The 21037-nt window shown below is 35.7% G+C and overlaps 2 protein-coding genes across 5 annotated transcripts; one reads left to right on the top strand and one right to left on the bottom strand.

Annotated features, from left to right (window-relative positions):
• The first annotated feature begins 331 nt into the window (after positions 1–331).
• On the top strand, positions 332–4067 carry LOC126692375 (uncharacterized). 2 transcript variants are annotated; one of them, XM_050387968.1, is made up of 6 exons: positions 340–1003; positions 1522–1650; positions 1739–1859; positions 1947–2028; positions 3360–3513; positions 3619–4067. In XM_050387968.1, the coding sequence occupies exons 1-6, from the start codon at positions 668–670 to the stop codon at positions 3751–3753; spliced, it is 957 nt and encodes a 318-aa protein (XP_050243925.1). In that variant the 5' UTR covers positions 340–667; the 3' UTR covers positions 3754–4067. The 2 variants fall into 2 exon arrangements, with proteins under 2 accessions (XP_050243926.1, XP_050243925.1); XM_050387969.1 differs by lacking the exons at positions 3360–3513; positions 3619–4067 and adding an exon at positions 3123–3343 and having other exon boundaries at positions 332–1003.
• Positions 4068–4580: 513 nt separating this feature from the next.
• On the bottom strand, positions 4581–19974 carry LOC126692374 (uncharacterized). 3 transcript variants are annotated; one of them, XM_050387965.1, is made up of 27 exons: positions 19531–19974; positions 19170–19329; positions 17997–18089; positions 17815–17920; positions 17515–17683; positions 15922–16096; positions 14368–14496; positions 13710–14270; positions 12920–13528; positions 12654–12722; positions 11884–12000; positions 11563–11805; positions 10955–11002; positions 10732–10869; positions 10464–10628; positions 10311–10373; positions 10118–10225; positions 9939–10022; positions 9813–9860; positions 9457–9531; positions 7448–7543; positions 7280–7360; positions 7118–7189; positions 6693–6737; positions 6532–6615; positions 5369–5472; positions 4581–5196 (listed from the first exon to the last, which is right to left on the bottom strand). In XM_050387965.1, exons 1-27 carry the CDS (start codon positions 19725–19727, stop codon positions 4995–4997), a joined length of 4041 nt encoding a protein of 1346 aa, XP_050243922.1. In that variant the 5' UTR covers positions 19728–19974; the 3' UTR covers positions 4581–4994. The 3 variants fall into 3 exon arrangements, with proteins under 3 accessions (XP_050243922.1, XP_050243923.1, XP_050243924.1); XM_050387966.1 differs by having other exon boundaries at positions 12920–13525; XM_050387967.1 differs by lacking the exons at positions 17997–18089; positions 19170–19329; positions 19531–19974 and having other exon boundaries at positions 17515–17703.
• Positions 19975–21037: the final 1063 nt, after the last annotated feature.

Here is a 21037-nt window from a genome sequence, read left to right as displayed (position 1 = left end):
TCCCTCGGCATTATTTTTTTTATTTGAAAGTATAAATTTTTATTATAAAACATTATCATTATCATATAATCTTTACTATACATCAATCACAGTCTGTGTGACCTCAATAGCTATCAAATTTGAAGTGTGCCTAGACTCATAATCAGCAATAAATGCATATGTCATAGAGGCAATAAAAAAAAGAAGAGGATAAAAAGTGGTTTGCAAGTGTCAGTCACAAATAAGCATGGTCCAAATGGGCTGTTGCTGTTGTTACATTATAAGGCCCACTTGGGTTGGGTTGGCTTTAGCTTTCGCGTGATCATTATAATTCATTCCTCGCTTGTTGCGCCTAAGTAGTATGTACTTTTCTTGATTCATGTGATTTCCATTAAAAAGAGACACTCAATAATTAGTGGTGATTAAGAGTGTGTATCAAAGATCCAATAATTCACAGCCACGCAACCATTCGCTGCTAATCCACGCTTTTTCAAAATAAGAAGCACCAGATTATAAATCCTTCCCAAATCCAAACCCAAACCCAAACACAAACAACCATATCATATATATATATATATATATATATATATATATATATATATTTTGTAATCTTCCAAAAAATTTCAAAAAAATTCAAAAATAGAGAGAACCGCCACAGTCTCTCTCTCTTTCTCTCTCGGGTTTAGCTATGGCACAAGCAGAAGTGTACACGAGGAGTTGGAGTTGGAGTAGATTGCAAGTGTGGAGAGCAGTGGTGGATTGGTTAGAGTTTCTGTTACAGTTAATCACACAGATCTTAAGAGGCACACCTTCTTTTGCTCACCTCCTTCTTTCGTACCTTAGACTTCCAATCTCCTCTCATTTTCTCGGTTCGAATTCAAATTCTTCTTCTTCTTCTTTCACTCCTTTGCCTCTCGTCGAACTCGAACTCCAAGTCTCTTCTCAGGAGGAAGAATCTTCTGTCAGCGTCGACGACACTCAAAACGACGCCGTCGACGATGATCACCGCATCGAAAAGCTCACGGTACGGTATTGTATTGTTTATATATTATGATAATAATTACAGTCCTTGCTTTATTTTTTGTGATAATAATCAAAACTAGCTTAATAATTAATTGATTTGTGATTAATTTACTTAAAAGTAAATTCACTTTAATTATATTAAATAGGTGATCAAAATAATTAAGATGAATAATAATTTTTATTTATAAATCTCTTGAAATTTAGGTAATACAATTTTTATTTAGAGTAATTGATCTAATTTTTATTATTATAGCATATGATTTGGTTATGGTTGTTAAAGCCAGAGCTTAGGACTAGTGGTAACAAATTTTGGAATAATATACACAATTGTGCATGTTTAATGTACATAATTCTTCAAAAACTATATACACAATTTTGTACATTCAAAATATACAAAGTTCTGTATATTCAATATACACAATTTTTCAATTTTGTGGCGTTTCACTTGTTTTTGTAGTATTGAGGTTTTTTTTTTTTTGTAAGATTATTGTGTTTAAGCAATGAAGTTTTGGCGTGTAGGTTGTTCTTGACATGGACGAGACGCTAGTATGTGCATACGAAAAATCTAGTTTGCCTGCCAGTATTCATGCTCAAGCAATGGAAGCTGGATTGAAGTGGTTTGAGATTCAATGTGTATCTTCGGACAAGGTCTTGATCTCTCTCCGAACATGTTATTTCGGTTTCTTTTTCATGTGTAACTGTAATATTGATATGATATGATATCTCTGGGTGGAAGAGTTCTGAAGGAAAACAAAAGATCAATTATGTGACAGTGTTTGAACGTCCCGGTTTGCAAGAGTTCTTAGATCAGATTAGTAAATTTGCAGATCTTGTTCTTTTCACTGCTGGTCTTGAAGGTTCGATGTTGCTTCATTTCTTCCTTGTTGAATAATTTTTCTTCTGTTTTTGTTCTTTTCGTTAAATTGTCTTTGAGCACCTTGCAGGTTATGCAAGACCACTTGTTGACAAAATAGATGTGGAGAACCGATTTAGCCTTCGTCTATATCGGCCTTCGACAGTTAGCACGTAAGCATTTTTGCCTATTAGTACTTACTCTATGAATAGTAGTTGGATTCAAGACAAGAAAATGCTGCCATGCTTGGTTTGATATATTTTAGAGACTGCTCGGATTGAATAAGTAAACCATTTGACTCGTAGGTAGGCATCAAGCAATGTAATAAATAGCAATGTTTGATGGTGAGATGCATTGAACCAAGCCTGTTTGTGTTTTTTTTTTTGAAATTTTTTCGGCAAGGCTCAGTTGGCATGCAGTGCACTCTTGGTTATAGCTTGCTTGGTATTCAGTTTACTGTTGTAATTTTCACTAGTGCGTTTAAGCTTTCTTGTAGGCATATACCTTCTATTTTGTTGTGGTCTTGAAGTATTCTGAGAGCCATTTTCTGGTTGTATTGAATATTTATAGTGTTGTCTGGGTGTCATCTTCTGATCATATTGAAACACAGATTTTAAGAGAACAGAGTTTTCCTGTTATATGTGCTTTTCTCCAGGATGCATAGAAGTTTTTGCACTGGACTCATTAAGACGACTATCAGGCTATGATTTATTTTTCAGCATGCATGAAACCAAGAGACGTGCTTATAAAATGGATATAGTGCTCTAGTTAAATTTAAAATGCACAAAATAGTGACTGATAAGTGATAAGATAAATTTTCTGTTTCTGAGAAAAAGAATAATTGTGGTAAATAAAAAATCTGTAGTTGATTGATCCAGGTGGTGCTAGGACACTTTCAAACCATACTGATGATGAAACCGGTGACAAATATCAATTTTGCGTATTAGTATTTGCTTAATTGCTATGAGGCAGGATTGGGGCTTGGAATGACATAGGCATCTACATTATTTCTTGTTTTTACTACGCATGCTCTCTTCTGTGCTTATACTCCACCATAAGGGAATGACATATTGTTATTCATGTTACAAATGCTGAGCTAAGTTATGTCTTGATGCTGATGCAATTGCTTAGATGACTTCCTTCACAAAGAAATACTAAAAAGCTGTTCAATTAAAGAAGTGCCCTCTTGTTACTTCTTAGCAATGTTATTTATCAGTTATTTCCATCTAGAAGGTTCATCTTGATGCCTTTTTTTATTTATTGTCAGTGGTCTTGAAACTTGTCTATTATATACGGGAGACCAGAAAGCCAAGCTGAAACGTATATCTCTAACATACAATGATATAATTCAAGCTTTTTTGCCCTATTGAAATTACAAAATCCCTGTTCGATGTTTCACATAAGTTGATATACCATGTACAATATTAATGGTGGAGACTAAAACTTTTGGAAATTAATTATGAGATTTTCACTGAAGTTATATCTGGCATTTGTGTACTGACAGGGAATATCGAGAACATGTGAAGGATCTGTCATGTTTATCCAAAGATCTATCTCGAATGGTTATTGTTGATAACAACCCATTTAGTTTCCTGAAGCAACCACTGAATGGAATACCCTGCATTCCATTCTCCGCTGGACAGCCATATGATGATCAGGTACTTAGATTTTGTCAAATTTAAAGGAAGAATCGAATGGTTACATTATACGTCCTAACTACATATCCTCTTCCAATTTTTGTTTCTTTCATGTGGCTTGTATAGCTTTTGGAAGTCCTGCTTCCACTTCTCCAACACCTCTCAATGCAAAAGGATGTGAGGCCTGTACTCTATGAGCAGTTTCACATGCCTGAATGGTTTCAAATGCAGGGGATTCCTGTTTGTGGATTGACAGAATGAGATTAATCAAGTCAGATAGGATAACTGTGGTATTTCTGGCACCAGCGGACATAGGTATTTTGTGGGAGCACTTTTCAACCTGATGTCATAAGGCCTTGTATATTGTCATCATATTAGCTGCTGCCAACCAAAGAATTTAAAACTATTGGGATAACCTGCAATGACTAATTGGAGATATACCTGCAGAGCAGGTTTATCATGATTACGTAGAGTCCAATTCTTTATAGTTGTGTAATATCACAGGGTATCACCTGAATTTGCAAGGTTTCAACTTTCAAGTATGATTATTTTTTAAAATTAGTTTACTTTGCATATCTATATGGTCTTAGAAATGTAAATGGATTAAGCAGTGAGTTGTTGTCTTTTGAAATATGACACGTCTGGGTAATCTCCCAGACTGTCATACTCTAAGAGCTATTTTCATTGATGGAAGTATATGTCATAGCCATATAATGAAAACGCCCTCAGATGTCATTTTTCTCCTAGCCCTTTAGAATATTCAAAGGGTAATGGAACTTGTTACTAACATTCTATTGGGATCACCTCTAACACATCAATCATTTTGGGTCCATTTGAAACTGTAAAGCAACAAAACAAGTTCACGTCTTAAGAGTAATTATTCAGTATTTCAAGATTAATGTGGTGTTCTGTTTTCACTAAAATCAGAGAGCCCCAAATTTGGGCAAAAAGTTGGCCTTCTGACAGTTATTTTCAGATCCTTTAAAGCAGAAAAGTCCCGTCCTAAATCTTGGGCATTTCCAGTAAGAATACTTGGCAGGCATTTAATTTTGGTATGACAAATGTAAAGAGAGATGGTATAAAACAAATTGACAGCTTAATAAGATGATATACATTGACTAATACTTGCACCAGTGAGTTCATCCCCAAGACTAAAGCTTTTCAGTACGGTAGGAGATCCATTTTAATATACACACAAGTAATAATCATAAAACTGAATAATTACACAAAAAATTTTACATTGTACAGTCTAACATGTCTCCTCCTCATGCCCTCTTTGTTGATGTTTTCGAAGAGGACGTAGTAATTCCTTTGTCACTTATATGTTGGTGCCAGGATAACAATACAACATACGAGTGCCTCATTTCCCCAATCCACTAAGCTAGAGTGAGATAGCATAGAAGCCCTGCCTTTGGGAGCCTGGTGATCCAATTGCTAAGCTAGGGATACCGAAGGGTAGAAATGTAGGGTCAAACTTTATTAAAGTCAACTCTCTAGTGAAGTCAGCTAGCACCAGATGATTCTTTAGATTTCTCTGTCAGCACTTCCTTATCTGAGTTGCCTGTATCTCCAGTCTGAGCCTGACTTGTTTGAGCCTGACTTGTTTGAACCTGACTTGAATTCTGAGAATCTGGGGCTACTCCAGTTTGTGCCGGATTTGAAGTCTGAGATTCAGGTGCAAGTCCCAGAACCACCAACACAGACCTGAAAAACACACATCCAAAGCAAAAGTCCTGTAATGAGTACTGCAGAAGAAGCTAATCTATGAAGAAGAAAGTTGACCTCTTTCCCCCACCTCTACCTTGCCCCAGTTGCAAACTAAAATTTTCACGTGCAAAAGAACACAGCTAAAAGAAAATGTAATTTTTTTATGAACCTTGGAAGTGAAGATCGGATGTTTGGTTGGCTAGCATGAGCAATCAGAGGTGCTTTCAGAGCTGCAGTTCTGGTCAATGCGCTTTCTAGCTGTGCTGGAGGTAACTGAAAGACACTTTACAGGATCAACAGAAGATAACAACAAATCTGGCTTCTAAAGCTCGTCACATAAACATTATAAATTTATAATTCTTTAGAAGTACTGAAGTAGCTTTAATACACTCCATATATATTTGAGCTTCTTCCTTTATTATTATTTTTTTATAAGTTACATTTGAGCTTCTTCCTTTAATGATTTAAGTTATTTTACTTAGTTAAAAGAAATCTCACAACATTATTAGGATGGGATTCAGCAGGTTTGGAGGCTATTAATTTGTTCCATGACATGATGTTGGGATCCCATCCTGTCATATGTAAAGGGCGGTTCTGGCTTTAAAACTATTTCCCTCTCCTGAACCACAGTACTTATGGAATGAGGAGAAGTTAACCTCAAAGGGAGTTTCCACTTTATTAACTTAAGCATGTTTTTCTTTTATCTTCATTCTTGTGGCTCTTGTGTATGATTCACCTTACTTAGAATTAATACTATCTTGAATGGTAGAAGTTGATAATATCTAGGTTGGGAAAGGATCCCCTCCAATTCCCTCCCATTTTTAGGCAGATGTGTGACGTGGCTTTCATTTGATTTTCAAATGCCACGTGTCTTGCATCAAAATAAAAATTAAGAGGAATTGGAGGATTTAATGGGAGGGGATCTTATCTCAGTGTGGGTATACTGCAGATGTTTTTCTCAAGTATAATTCCCATGTAATGGCATTGTCCATCCATCCCCCATCCCCCATGCACCTTTAATGCTTTATCTCACTACAATGGATAAACACCATCTAACTTTGTATTTATTTATATTTTCAGTGTGGAAAGTAGTTTGGTATTCCAATCACTAAAACAAAGGACACAGCAATTCAGTAGAAAGAGGGACAGAATCATTATGTAATTAATAACTGTAACATGATTTGGGAAAAGGAATGAGCAGAAAAGGAAAGTGATACAGTTCAAAGGGCCTATGATCTGGTATAGTAAGTTTCTGCAGCATGCACTTCCAACATGATAAAATGTTACCAGCAAATATTACCGAAAACAAAAGAAGAATCAGAACACCCGCACCTTAAGCAATACACCAAATGACTGAGGCTTTGTCAAGAGTGCACACTTCAAGAATCCTACCCACAACTTTGGATATTTCCAAATCTGCAATGCCTCATTAATCAGTGACAAAGTATGAATTACTAAATGACTAGCAATCAGTTTACCATGAAAATAGTTACCTCCTTGCTGACAAGACGAGATAGGATCTCCATTATAAATTCCACCTGCATCATTTTAAGTCATTAAGCAAATGACAGATAAGCCATGAACATGTTAACCAAAAGGTACAAAGTTATTTAAAAAGAAAACACGGAATCCCTCTCCCTCACTTGTCCTTTTTCCCCTCAGATTTTTATTATTTTTTAATTGGTAAGTTACACATGCATCCACTGGATCATTAACCCACCACCTCACCCTCTACCTAGCACTTGCAAGGGAAGGAGGTGCCAATTGAGCTAGAGCTCATTAGCTTTTTTCTCCTCTCATATCAAACGGAAAGCAGCCAATTCAATCAGCTAAACACAACTATTGAGTGGACTCAGAGAAATCTAAACTTTTAATCGTGCATTAATGCAGAAGAAAAACATGCTGCTTAATTTCTCACCAGCGCTGGGAAAGCACCTATAGCTTGTAATACCGTCCGCATGAACAATAAAGGGAGAGGAATCTGCTCAACCTGCAAAGGCAACTCTTGGTCATCTGTGAGTTAAGATACGTATAATTGGAATATAGGTGATAAAAAAGTAGAGTTCTTGATGATACAGACCAATTGATTCAAAACCTTCGCAAGTACTTGTTGGGTGAATATTTGCCTCTGCTCAAAACATGCATTGCATGCATCTGTGACCTGCTCATTAAATATTTATAATCAGTTATGGACTAGTGCTTTTTGGTAAGGTTTCAAATGGATAAAAAAACAAATAAGAAGGCATACCTTCTTCAAGGGGATTTCATCTTTGTCAGGATCAATCCCATGGATAGCAATCAAAACTTCAGCTGGAGTGAGCACTGGACCAGAATGAGATGAACCCTGTGTATGTTTTATTAAATTATCAATCAATGATTAAAAAAAAATAACCAGACAATATCAAATGGGGGAATGAAGGGGAAAATGTAGCAAAAGGAAAAGCTAAACCCTAAGAACCAACACCTAGAGGCTTGCCTGGAATCAGCGCCAAGCAAAGGAAACTTATGCATCAGCACCTAAGTGTGTTTGGCATCAGCACCAAACAAAGGAGAAACACATTCTCAACTCATAAAATTCTTATTCAATTTCTAATGTCCTTCAAGCTTACAAGTTACAAGAGCATTAGCTAAATAGGGTTTCAAAGATTACACACATATGGAAATATCCAATTACATTCCATGAAACCCTCAACATTAAAAAGCCAAATTCACTCATAATAAAAAAATAAATAAATAAAAAAAAAAAAAAAAAAAAAAAAAAAAACAAAAACAGTTTCAAATTGAAAAATAAAATCTTAAATGAATTTAAACCTCCTTGCATCAGTAGGGGTATGCATTTGAGAAGCCAACTATAAATCTGCCTCCTTTTGTTACAAATCACTCAACAGTTATGTCTGAAGTAAAAACAATGGTTACAAAGAAATTTGAACCAGGGCAAATAATTCTCTAAAGAAGATAAGCTTACCTCCCTCCCCTGCCCCCTTCACGCTTCACCCCCCCCCCCCCCACCCCCTCTCTCCCAAAATAAAAACAAGCGGGTGACATAGAAAATGTGTGTATATATATATATATATATATATATAATGCTTTGATTAGCTCTGATGAATGAGTATACAAACACCTGCTCTTCAACTCCAAATGCAAAAAGGATCATATGTGATCAACAATTGCTAGGTTGCATTTTCATAAGCTGATCAAATGGCAGGCCATAAAGGAAGTTTACCATCACAAAATGACATGGGCAATTGTAAGGCCATGAAGTAATCTGCACATATTATCTATAAAAGTCTTGTAGAATATGGCAATTAGAAAGGCACAGCACTTCAAATACCCTACCAATGAGCTCTAGCTAAACACTTCCTCCTTAATAATGGGATAAGGGGGTGTGCAACCAACCCGACCCACCGGGTCGGTTTTTAGGGTTGGCGGGTTGGGTTGGGTTATGAATTTTTTTTTAACAATGGATTGGAATGGGTTTGGGTCACAACAATCACAAATCCACTTAACCCGATCCAACCCACTTATATATTTAAAATTTAAATTATATATATTTAAAAATATATTATATAATTAATAATTTTTTTATTTAATTTTTTCCCCTTATTTTGGCTTTTCCTACATAAAACCAAATTACCTCACAAACTCTAATGATCTTATTTCTCTCTCTGCCGCATCCCACTCCCACTCCTCTCCTATTCGTTTATAACTGAGTTGGGATACTAGTTCACGTATATTTTGTTTATCAATTCAATTGGATATATTTTGTTTATAACTGAGTTGGAATACTAATTCATGTATATTTTATTTATCAACTCAGGTGGCACATGGGATATATTTTTTTCTACTCAATTTAATAATAATAGTAACAAAAAAAATTGTCAAACCCATGGGTTCAACCTGACCCAACCCAATCCATGTGGGTTGGACCCTTGTGATGGGTTGTGTTGGATTTTTTTTTTTAACCCACCATTGGGTCAAAAAATCCCCTGACCCAACCCGACCCATGCACACCCTACTGTGCAAGGTTATGATTTCAAGACTCATGAAGGTGCATGTGTAACTACTAATAAAAAATATCTTGCCAATGAGCTCTAGCTCAAACAACACCTCCTCCACCTACGAGTAAGGAGGAGAATGAGCTTTTAGGCTCAAGACCCATGGGGTGCGCATGTAATAACCAATAAAAAAACCAGAGAACATGGCACAGAGTAGAATGATGCAATATATATATATATATATATATATATATATATATACCTGTAGTAAGCGAGCAAGTGCTGCTTGGAACTTATCCAGTGGAAGATTCACAACATTGGGAAATATCAGCTTAACCTAACAAAAGACGCTTATTTATTTTTCAGGGAAAAAAAGTAGACCAACCAAAAATCTATAACCAATATAAGCATAAAAAATAAAAGTCGATAAGATAGAAGAAACTTAATAGTAATCCAGAATATGCTAGGCATAAGCTAGATGAAAGATGAAAGATATGATTTATAGACAATAAAGTGAAAGAAAACCCATGTTAGCTTGAAAAAGAACATTAGCAGCTATTTGCTAGATTCTAACAGCAGATGACACAATTATATCAAGACAATAGAAAAGGAAAGAACCTCATCCTTTGGTAGGAACGGTAATACTGGAATAAGAATCTCTATATCCTGCAATCAACCACAAGCGAACATATATTAGCTAATAGTTTCACCTCTGTTGCACAGTTAAGGAAACAATAGATATACCTTTAGTTTGGAATCATATAACTTTCTAATGGTAAAAAGTAGTTCTGAAGAGGGAATCGTCCCATCCGTCAGTGTATGCAAAACCTGATGCAGAAAATTAATTATTAAAAAAAAGGAGGTATTGTTACTTTTCATCTTTTGCATGGTGACAGTCAAGTAATATAGTTGATTAGCAAAACCTGCATTAGGAGGTTCTTGCTTCCACTTGGAGGATCTGAAATGATTTCAAGAAGATCCGACGACGAGCCCATAGTACGGACGAGTATTGGGATCTGGCGATGAACTGCCTGCATCATACAGCATAAGAAGCAAAAGCTTATAGCCGGAACAACAAGAATTGACAAACAAGTTTAATTAGGTTCCTAATCAAACCTGTTTAACTGTCTTTGATGTGCTTTTATAGATAATAAATATTTGGCGGAAAAGGGAGTGCTTCTGTCAATGAGATACAATTAAAATGTTAATATACTTAAAAAGGGTAAACACTAGGAATAAAGAAGGGTCTAAATTAAAATAAAGTAACACCTTGGTACATAAGGCAAAATACAGTGACATGCACCGCTGGACCTCGGAGACTGAAAGGGAGGACACACTCTGACATGTGCTCGATTGATGAGTATCAGAAGAAATATCTTTACTGTTCACACTCACTGAGGGATGTTCATCCACAGGTTTTTCTAGATGGGAATCCTGCAAAACAAATGTAATTAAATTATAGCTACGCAGTTATAAAAATGTATATTTGGATTGGCCTCATGTGGAACTCCATGTCAGCAAAGCAAAAAACCAATACCTTCTGCATTTCAGTGACTGATCCTTCAGTATCCATTCTTTCTGTTGCATCACCACTTATTACAGAGAGCAATGTTTCTTTTGCGAAATCTTCAATTTGTTTAGCAATGGATGATATTGGATAAAGCTTGTTTGCCACCTGTAAAATGAAATAGACCCAGAAAGGTAAGACACAATTAAAAAGACTGACTTGTTACTTCAATAAGAAGTTATGTTTTAATTACCAGTCGTATTGCCTTCATTCGCACTTCCTCCAAATGATGAACCGCGCTCTTTCAAAGGTAAAAAGTAATCAAAGTCAATTAAGAGTAAGGAAAAGAGAAAATTTCAGTTCATTTCCTTAATTAGTAATACGCTCCTACTAACCAAAAAATAATAAGAAGCAGAGACAGTGAATAAGGAATTTATAAACAGGATAAAATGAATGAAGCTAAAGAATTATTGCATCCAAAGATTGGAATTCAAAAGTTCACAGCTAATAACTTCATATCAGAAAATGCGGACCATGCCAAAAGAAGAAGATCAACTAGCTTATTTTGTCGCAATTTATTATTGTTAAATCTTCAAAATATTTATGGAGAATTTTACCAGATAGATTAATCAACAAACTCAATATTTCAACCACAAATCAGATAAAAGTCAAGCATAGGTCAATAAGGATGTTTGTTTATTAACTTAGTGTGCCTGGAGTTAGGGCTGACAAATATAAGAAGAAAACATGCAATTTTCAAAAACAAACAGAACAAAGGTAGAAATAACAAAGAGTAGACACTATGCTGTAGGGAAACAACACAAACAGATATCATGAAGTTCGTGATTAAGAGAAGAATACCTGTAAGGCAACTTTCAAGCAGACATCTCGAATAGAAGGCCTCAGCATAATCAATCTCCACACAGCGCTTAGACCTTGAGTTACTCGATCCCCACTCTGTAAATCCTCAGCTTTATCACAGTTTCCAGGAGAACACATGTCCTCTAACAATTTTAAAACTGACTTGGGCAGATCAGGAGCTTCATCAAGCAATCTACTTAATGATTTGTCTGAAGGTGGAAAAGAATCTCTAAGCGTTTCTGCCTGCACTATGAAGAAAATTGCTGAATGTCACACCTTAGAGAAGGACAAGTGAAGTTAATATCGCAACTGGACACACACCACAGTAAGAAGGAAGTTTTCATATTCAGAAGCTGCAGTTGTAGAAGAAAAGAAGTCGCGATCTTCTGCTTGCTCGCCATATAACCTGTAGAGGACACGCAAGGTCAACTCGTGTCCCTGAAGACATCCAGTAGTGACTGTCAGTTGGTATGTATTTGATTTTGGATTTTATCAAAAAGATAATAAGTGCTTTTCATTCATAGAAACATATTACATTAGACATAAGTTGGTTTGCAGAAACAGTGGTCCACCTTATACTCCTAGTCACACCTTGAAACCATCAAGTATTGAGAATGCTTTAGCCAACAAGTGTGCTGCTATGAGTACCCAAAATACCACAATGACCTTTTTTATTAACTAATAAATTCCAACACAAACCTAAAAGACAAGACATGGTGATGGCCACCAAGTAGTACAAAATGGAAAAGTTTAAATCCTGAAGCTCACATACACACACAGATGTGTCCAGACTCCAGATGTCAAATTTGTCTGCTTTTCAAACATAAAAATTATCTTAAAGTTCCCAGCAGCACATGTGCGTAAGAAGCTATAAACAAGTAGAAAACAACAACAACAACAACAAAGCCTTAGTCCCAAATTTTTTTAGGGATCGGCTATGGATCCTCAACATATTGTCGATTACTTATGGGGCCACATGTATTTTTTTCCTCTATTATATTCTATCTGAAGTCATACTCTTTGTTAATTCCCCAATTGACAAGTCCTTTCTTATAAACAAGTTGTAAACAAAACTCGAAAAATTTGCATACCTCATGACCCATATAATCTTCCAAGATATGCTTTTGTAAAAGCTTCCATGGGTCTAACTCTGAGGGAAACTGCAAAAGAAATTCAAATACATAAACAAACTAATAAAGAAATGTTGAGTGTATATAAAATGGAATGGTATGAGGCCACAAAACAATTTTGTATCAAAGAACTTTTTATATATACATGTATTACATAATAAAACAGCCCCTTTCAATTACAAACAGTACAAATGATATTAACATATTTCATAAACTAGAAATTTTACCTCAACCCCTAAATATGCAAGCAGTGAAAAGCGAACTTGTGAACCTCCAGCGACTGCAACTTGCCTATATGCCTCAACAATACGAATGAAAGCCATTTTTTGCAAATAATCCTTCTGTTCATCATCAAGGTAAACAACAGGCGCTGACATCTTGGGCAAGACAAAATTACAAGACAATCCAGCAGAAGTTGCTGTTGATGAGACCAGGCTGCTGACATCTGTAACAGCTGCTTTTGGGCTGAGCTCCTCAGACTTCTCTGTTGACATAGATGGAAGTAACTTCAGTGTTGACTGACCCAAACTTGTAACTTGATCTTGACTGGCTTCTTCTAAGTCAGTGGAGGCCATGGAGGATGTAACAAGCGTCTCTGACAATCCATCAGCATGAGCAGAAGAATCCAGGCCAGGTATCTCACTCTCTAGATCCCCCACATCATGAATATCAGATGATATAGGAAAGCAGCCTTTCTCCATTCCAGATGAAACAACAGAGGAAGCTGGTAAATCAGTGGGCAACAATGCATTTTCCGATCCATCGTCCAAGCCATCACATGCAAGAACACTATCAGCTTCAGCCACAACATCTTCTTTCTCATCACAAGGTTTCTGCTGTTTCATCAATATAAAAGTTTTAGCATGGCAAGAGTGAAAACCAAACAAAACTTAATAAAAAAACAGAGTAAAAAGAAATACAATGAAGCCCATGAAATCATTAGTCTTTGACATTATTGGAGACAAAAAAGAAAGCATGTGAAGCTCTCAGAATCAAAATTATAAGAAAAAATCGTACCACTATATCATTGGACTCTGACCGGTGAGCATTTAACAGTGAAGCTATTGGTGGGAAAGTACTAGAAAGTGATAGAACATCTGCTATAAATGATGGAGGATATTTAGCTTTAGAATCACTACCAACTATGGTCATGTTTAGCAGCAACTCTTCACCTCCATCACCTTTGGAATGATTGGGAGGAAGGTGTCGCATATTAGCCATCACTACCTCTGCTAACAAGTCAGCAGAGATGCTTGAGATAAGAATCTCTAAAGAACCAACAGCTTTTTCACCTTGTGCAACCAAGGCGCCAAACATAGCTACAAGTTGCTGCACAGGTCCATTATCACCATCTCCTCTGGAAGTGGTTGGTCCAATTAAAGAAATGTCATCATGAGACATCATGTTATTCTTATCCGACTCTCTAGTCAATTCCTCTGAGGCACTAGGTGTTGGTCTGACACGCTTTCCAGGCACATTTTCATCTTCAGCCAGATCACTGCTGTCTGGTACTCCAGCTCTTTTGCTCCCCAAATTAACATCCACAACATCACATGATTTAATTGTGGGTTTCTCTTCCTATAAAATGTGTAAAACGTTATCAACAACATCCAGGGAAATGTGAATCTATCCATACGTACCTCTGAATAGAATGGGAAGGAAAGTAGAGAAGTACCTTAATAACTGGTGAATCTTCTTTCCCTTCCCCTAGACTTCCATTAATCTTGCACACTTCCGGAATAGTTTGGTCAGTCAACCCTCCAGCTTCCATATCCCTCAAGGCACCAATCAACCGATCCCGCCACTGCAGAAACCAAAAACTCCCTTAGTAATCAGTTCTGTGTAACAAAGCAAAAATTCTACATAGAAACTGCACATTTCAAACAGATGACAAACCCACAGTACGAGAGTTCAACAGATAACAATAATACTGCAATTACTTAGGGAGGAGTAATGTGTTGATGCTATGTTCAAGGCACTGTCCATTGGATGTATAAGTGAATTACTGACACACCACAGAAACTTCATCTAATAAAATACAAGCTAAAAGAAATAAAGTATCTTAAACAATTAGACTATGCTGATCTATTCATCAATCTCCAAGATAAACCCATTATCAGTTGAGAGTCCTGCAGCAATTATTGAATAACTAAGGAAGAAAGACAGAAGATAAATTGAGTTGAGAAGCATGATCACAGCACCATATACCCCATGAAAACAAAAACGACAATAAGAATAACACTACCACACAACAAAAACCAAAACATAAACAGTAAACTTTGAAAACCAAGGGACATAAACAATTAACTAACTTAGTTGGGATTAGGGCTTAGTTAAGGAACATAAACAATTATAACCAGGACATAACAAGCCTATAGATAGTGGTAAAGGATTATCTGAAATATACGATATACCCAAAAGAAATTGTCTTACAAAGAAACAATTGGCAAATAAGGCATTAAGTAGCTGGAGATATGGCTTCATTGCATAAAATTATCAGTTTGGGAGTGTAATCCCAAGAGGACTACAAAGGATAATAGTGATTAAATTTGTTTCTAAATCTTTGTTGACATTTATAACTATATCTTTATATATTAAAAAATAAGAAAATAGGTCTAAGATCAACAACCAATTTATTGATACACATTTAGTAGACATATATATGTGCATACATACGCGCGCACACACATAGTGAGGGGCTGGATGGGCACTGGGGTTATGCTTATATGTGTATTTATACATATAGGACGGCACGTAAAAAGTCACGTAAGTAATTATCAATAAATATCAAATATCAAAGATTTTAACAATCAATCAAAAATGAAAAGAAAACAGACAAAAATTAAAATTAAAATTATATTACAGGAAACCAATAAGTTCAAAAGTTTTATAAATGTGATGCATGCCATGGGCAACCTTAAGGCATAATCTAGTAACCTTATCAGCAGCTCTCCTTGTCTCAAGGCAAAGCTCAGGGTATCAACATCAATTAATGTTCTTTTCAAAGTTATAATAAATCCGACAATAGGTAACCGTATATTGGAAAACTTTGATAAATCTCATACTGCTCTATAAACAGGGAAAAAAGTTAAAAGCCTATTTGCTGCAAAACTTGCAAAATTAAAATCTAGTCCTACCACAAGCATGTTTTTTAAAACAAGGGAAGGGGATAGTAAGTACAGTATCTTAAGAACATCATCAAGTATGAGTGCATTATAAAAAAGATTACCGGTGCAGCACCCGGGTGTGTACATTTCAAGCAGGTGAGGAAGGCATTTTTTAGGGCATGCTTTGCTGCGGAAACACGCATTCCATTGACTACAGAGCTCGAGGGATCCAAACCAAGTAAAACAGGCAGAATCCTTCCATAAAATGCAGGCCTTTGCTTTGCGATTGTTGAAAGGCTGGTAAGAAATATGTAGAAAATATAAAGAATGATAAAGCAAAAACTGCAGTAGCATAACCTAACTGATTGTATAAAAAGATACTAGCAATCAAGAGACAAAGTACAAACCATGAAATCTTGGATAAGAATATCCATATAAACCACACATTTCTAAATGAATATGACATAGGATAATCATGTTCTTCATCACTTATTTAGACCCAAGTCTACCTATAATGGTATATCCATGGTTCTCTGTCCAAATAGAGCCTGGTAACTAAGCTGGGATGCATGGGTGCAGCTCCAGGGGTGCCGCACCAGCGTCTGACATGCATGGACACGCCGTGCAGCCGTCAACGCGGCTGCACCCGCATCTAAGGCAAATCCTTTTTTTTTTTTTTAATGATTTTCAAATTTGGGCCGATATGGGCTGAAACGGGCTGAAACAGCCCCAAATTGGTCAAATTTGGGCCGAAATAAGTGTTTTTTTATTATTAAAAAAAAAAAAGGCAAAACGCACTGTTTGACTCTAGTGTTTTCTTTCCCTTTTCGTTCCCTTTCCACGTCTTATTTGTTTTTTTTTTTTTTAAGTTTCCAAATAATTTGGTAATTGTATCAATTTAAATAATTACTTATCATTAAAAAATAATATTATTTTGCAAAATTTACCCCCTAAATATTGGCTATAAATATTAAATTGATCCCAAAGGTTCCATATCTACAATTGCTCTTAAATTGGTATATGTTTACCATTATATGAAAAAAAATATGCTTAGCAATATATAGAAAATAAAAATAAAAATATATTTAATAATTTTTTAATAAACATATCCAGCTGCACCTGCACACCACTTTTTCAAAAATTACCGAGTCGCCCCACCACACCCATGCTTCCTAGTAACTAAGCAAGACAAGGAATAGGAAAAGCCCCCCCCCCCCCTCTCTCTCTCTCTCTCTCCTGGGGTGGAAAACGTACACACCGTGTGTCTTCTACAAGAAATATAACCTTTCTAGGGGGGATTATTGAATGTCTTGACGACTATTTTTCATTTATATAACTTTCAAATAAAAAATAAAAAAATTGATAGTTACAATTGGAGGGGGGGTATTTGAACCCTAAACGTTTCCATTGGAATATCAGGAGACAGCATTTGAGCTACAAGGCTCTTGGCTATTTTATTTGAACATTTCATTCAAAATAGTAATTTAAAATTAGGTACAAGTGAAAAAGGATATTTTCTGTCTTTGAATTTTTTTATTGTTTATACATTTCTTAGAAAATAGAATTGAAAACTCAAACACTCAATGCCATTTTTAAGTATCAACCTAGAGTGAGTGGGCACTTAGAAATCCAGCTGTCTCAATTAACAACAAACTTGATTTAGCAAACTCTTGCATAAAGGATGAAAAAGCATATGACCAAGAATAGCAAAGTACCTATTGATAAGCACTACGATCATTGAGTTGCTAAGAGATTTCACTGTTGGAAACCTGAGTTGATCAAGCAATAAACCCAAACGTTGACTGGCCTCAATTGACAAATCTCCAACATTAAGTATTGGATGACCACCACGAAGCCAAGAAATGTTGAATTTTGCAAACTTTCCTACAAAGTAGGTCAGCATGCTGTATGAGCAAATGCAAGTTGTTTGAGTTCTATTGTATTCACATATCTAAATGGCATTTCCTTGCCTTTCAAGCCTTCTGAGCCTGAAATGCAAAGTAAAATCTTATTACCGTCAAGAGGAGGGGGCTCTGAAGAGCCATTAGGATCAGGTGTGTAAAGAAGAATGACTGCCTCAACAAACTTCAATGCCAGCAACCTCGTCCCACCACTTCCTGTCTGGCAAACATTGCATTACAATGAATCAAAACATGCACAATATCCAGTTTGATGTTATCATAAGATCATTGCTTACCTGAAAAGCTACTGAGTATATATTTTCCTTGAGTGTTAACACCCATGACCATGATGACTTCAGTGAACTGTCCAACTCACTTGAGTATAGGCCCTGAACATCAAAGACACAAGCACCTAAGTAGTAAAAGGTTGTTCCAGAAAATTGTAGCAGTAAAATACACCATATCCACCAATTTTTATGACCAATATTTTGCCCATAATCAAGTCATAAGATGGTTCATCCATGTGCAACATTTATCCCTTTTTTATTATTGGTAAGCTATGCACGCACTCAATGGATATTGAACCCATGACCTCACCCTTCATCTCATTAATATGGGAGGAGAAAGTGCTGATGGAGCAATAGCTTATTGGCAATCCCAAATTTTTTTTAATACATTTTAAGAGGGAGAGGGGGGTTCGAATCCTGGACGTCTCCATTGGAAACACTAAGAGATATCATTTAAGTTGAAGACATACATGCATAGAAGTGATGGCTAAAACATCATTCTTGGGAATTTAACAAAGGAATGGCTCCACATAGATATATATTAATGGCCGAAAGGAGTCCACAAAGACGGCCATAAGCAGTTTAAGTAATTTAATATAGTCCCAAATATATATGTGTGTCTGTAGAGAGAGAGAGAGAGAGAGAGAGAGAGAGAGAGAGTTTTAATTTGTAGAAGCCCTTCCTCATCGGTTGTTGGTAGAAATCAGAAGGGTTAGCATCTTCAAATGTTTCATACTTGGGAGTCCAAGTTTAATTGGAATTGAAGTCCTTTCAAATTTATCATTTCATAGCATAATCGAAAAAAGAGCAAAAAGGTACAAAACAACATAAATTATAAGAAAAAACACATAAAAGGTTGGCACAAGGTATTAATAGTCCTAGAAAATGACTAATGAATACTTTTCGTATTTCAAGTAAGTAATCAATCATAAGTCCGCCTATGTCTTTACTTAGTGTCATATATTTTGTTAATAGCCGGTCCTAAGCCCGGAAAAGGGATGATGGTTGTAGTAGGTTGACGGCGAGCATAAAATTTAGTCAGTCACTCATGTTTAGAAGCAATCAATTATGAAAATGGCTAGTCATATAAATTGTAGCATTGTCATATCAAATATCTGAATTGCAACAACAGCATAAATGAATTCAAACATCTCAAATTACACGTCAAGAATAAAAACAAACCTGAATTGCAACTTTTTGAAGAATCGAACGAAACAATTCGATACCACAAGTGATGGCTTGTCGAGCAACAGCCGGCGTAGCATCACTCAATACCGTAATCAACACCGGCACAATCTCCGGTAAGAATTCAAAATGCTTCAATCCAATTTCACCAATCATCCTACATTTTTTTTTAACACAACAAAAACCACACACACAAAGCTTCAACACATTGTTCAATACCAGTAAAAACAATAATTACACAACACTAAAAACACAAATTAAATTAACGAAGCCTTATCCAATAGCAACAATAAGCATGAGTTATAGTCTCGTAGAGGAAATATTCAAACAATGAGGCTAGGGTTTAGGAAAAGCGTACTCGGTGACGAACTTGCGAACCGGACCGAACCGGTCGGAGAGAAGAGAGAGGGACTCGGAGACCAAGGCAAGGTCGTGTTGTTGAATCAAATCGCGCTTCAATTGACGCAATGGCTCGAGCTTCGAAGGTATATCCGAGGCTGATTTTGCCGAGTTTATTAGACTCGCGAGGTTTTCTCTCGGGTTCATGGTCATCATCGTGTACTCAAAACTACGATTTCAGAGCAACAACAAAATCCCTAATTTTGAGAGTGTTTAGAAGGATATGAATGGTGTAGAGGGAGAAGCGAGATTTCGAAATGAGGTTTTCACAACGACGAGAGCACGAGAAGGTTGTTTTGTGTGTGAGAGAGTCACACTCTTCCCTCTACGGCTCACAGTACTGTGCTCTGTATGTGGGATTCGAATCCGAACTTTCTTTCGGTCTGGTCATTGCGTTTATGAAGCAGGGTTACTTTATTTGGAAATTAGTTCATATTTGGGAATTACTCGAACTAATGTTGTTGGGCTTCTTTAAGGCCCAAACTGGCAACCTAAAGTGATTAACATTTTGGCCCATTTTTTTTTAGGGCAAAGAGAAACCGTTTAAATTCTACTTAACCGGGTAAATTATAATTTACATTTGGCTGAAATTTAAACATATATATTTTTTTAAGAAGACTAAGTATTTTTAACACACACACGAGAAGAAGAGAGAATATTTTTTAAAGAAACTTACAGTGGTATATATCCAAAAAAGCCTAACTCTTGGATACACAGCACAAATTTTAAACCTATTTAGCTCATACTCATTTTTCAACGTGGGATTAACCCACTATTTTTTCTTTTGAGAATATTAAGCATTTCTGTTAAAAACATAGTTAAATATGTAATTTTACTCCATTTTATGTCTATCTCCTCCAAAAATACAAAAATATAAAAATACAAGATCAAATAAGATAAAAAAGAATCCAATAGAACACTTGCATCATGAGATTTCAAATCACAGGTAAGCAACTTAAATTTCGACAAACCTCAGCTGAGTAAAGTGTCAAATTTCAAACCATAGGTAGCTAACTTAAATTTCAACTAAACCACGGGTGGATAAGTTGTAATTTCCCCATTTTTTTATTATATATTAATTTTGAAAATCTAATCATTGGATTTCATGTAATTTATGTTCTTAACATGTATGTCAAATTTCATCCAAATTAGATGTCATTTAGTATTCGATCAATAAACTTATTTTTATGCATAATTTTATATTACAAAAAATTGAAATTTAAATATTTGATAGATGATATATCTATTGATATTTGATCTTCTTGAAATTTTACAAGTATGGAAGATATAATAATAACATGCAATCCAATAGTTAAATTTTAAAAATTTACAACCAATAAAAACATATTAGTGAAGTTTGAAGGATTTCGCTATAAACCTTTTCCATTTTTTAGGTCTGGGATCCCATGAATAGGATCAAACCTTATTTTTTTGTATTTGAAAAATATTTAGTATTTGACAATACA

Source organism: Quercus robur, chromosome 7 (genome assembly GCF_932294415.1).
Source record: "Quercus robur chromosome 7, dhQueRobu3.1, whole genome shotgun sequence".
In the NCBI taxonomy this organism is placed as follows: domain Eukaryota; kingdom Viridiplantae; phylum Streptophyta; class Magnoliopsida; order Fagales; family Fagaceae; genus Quercus; species Quercus robur.
The sequence above is the reverse complement of the archived record's forward strand: the minus strand, read 5'-3'. Positions and strand labels throughout refer to the sequence as shown.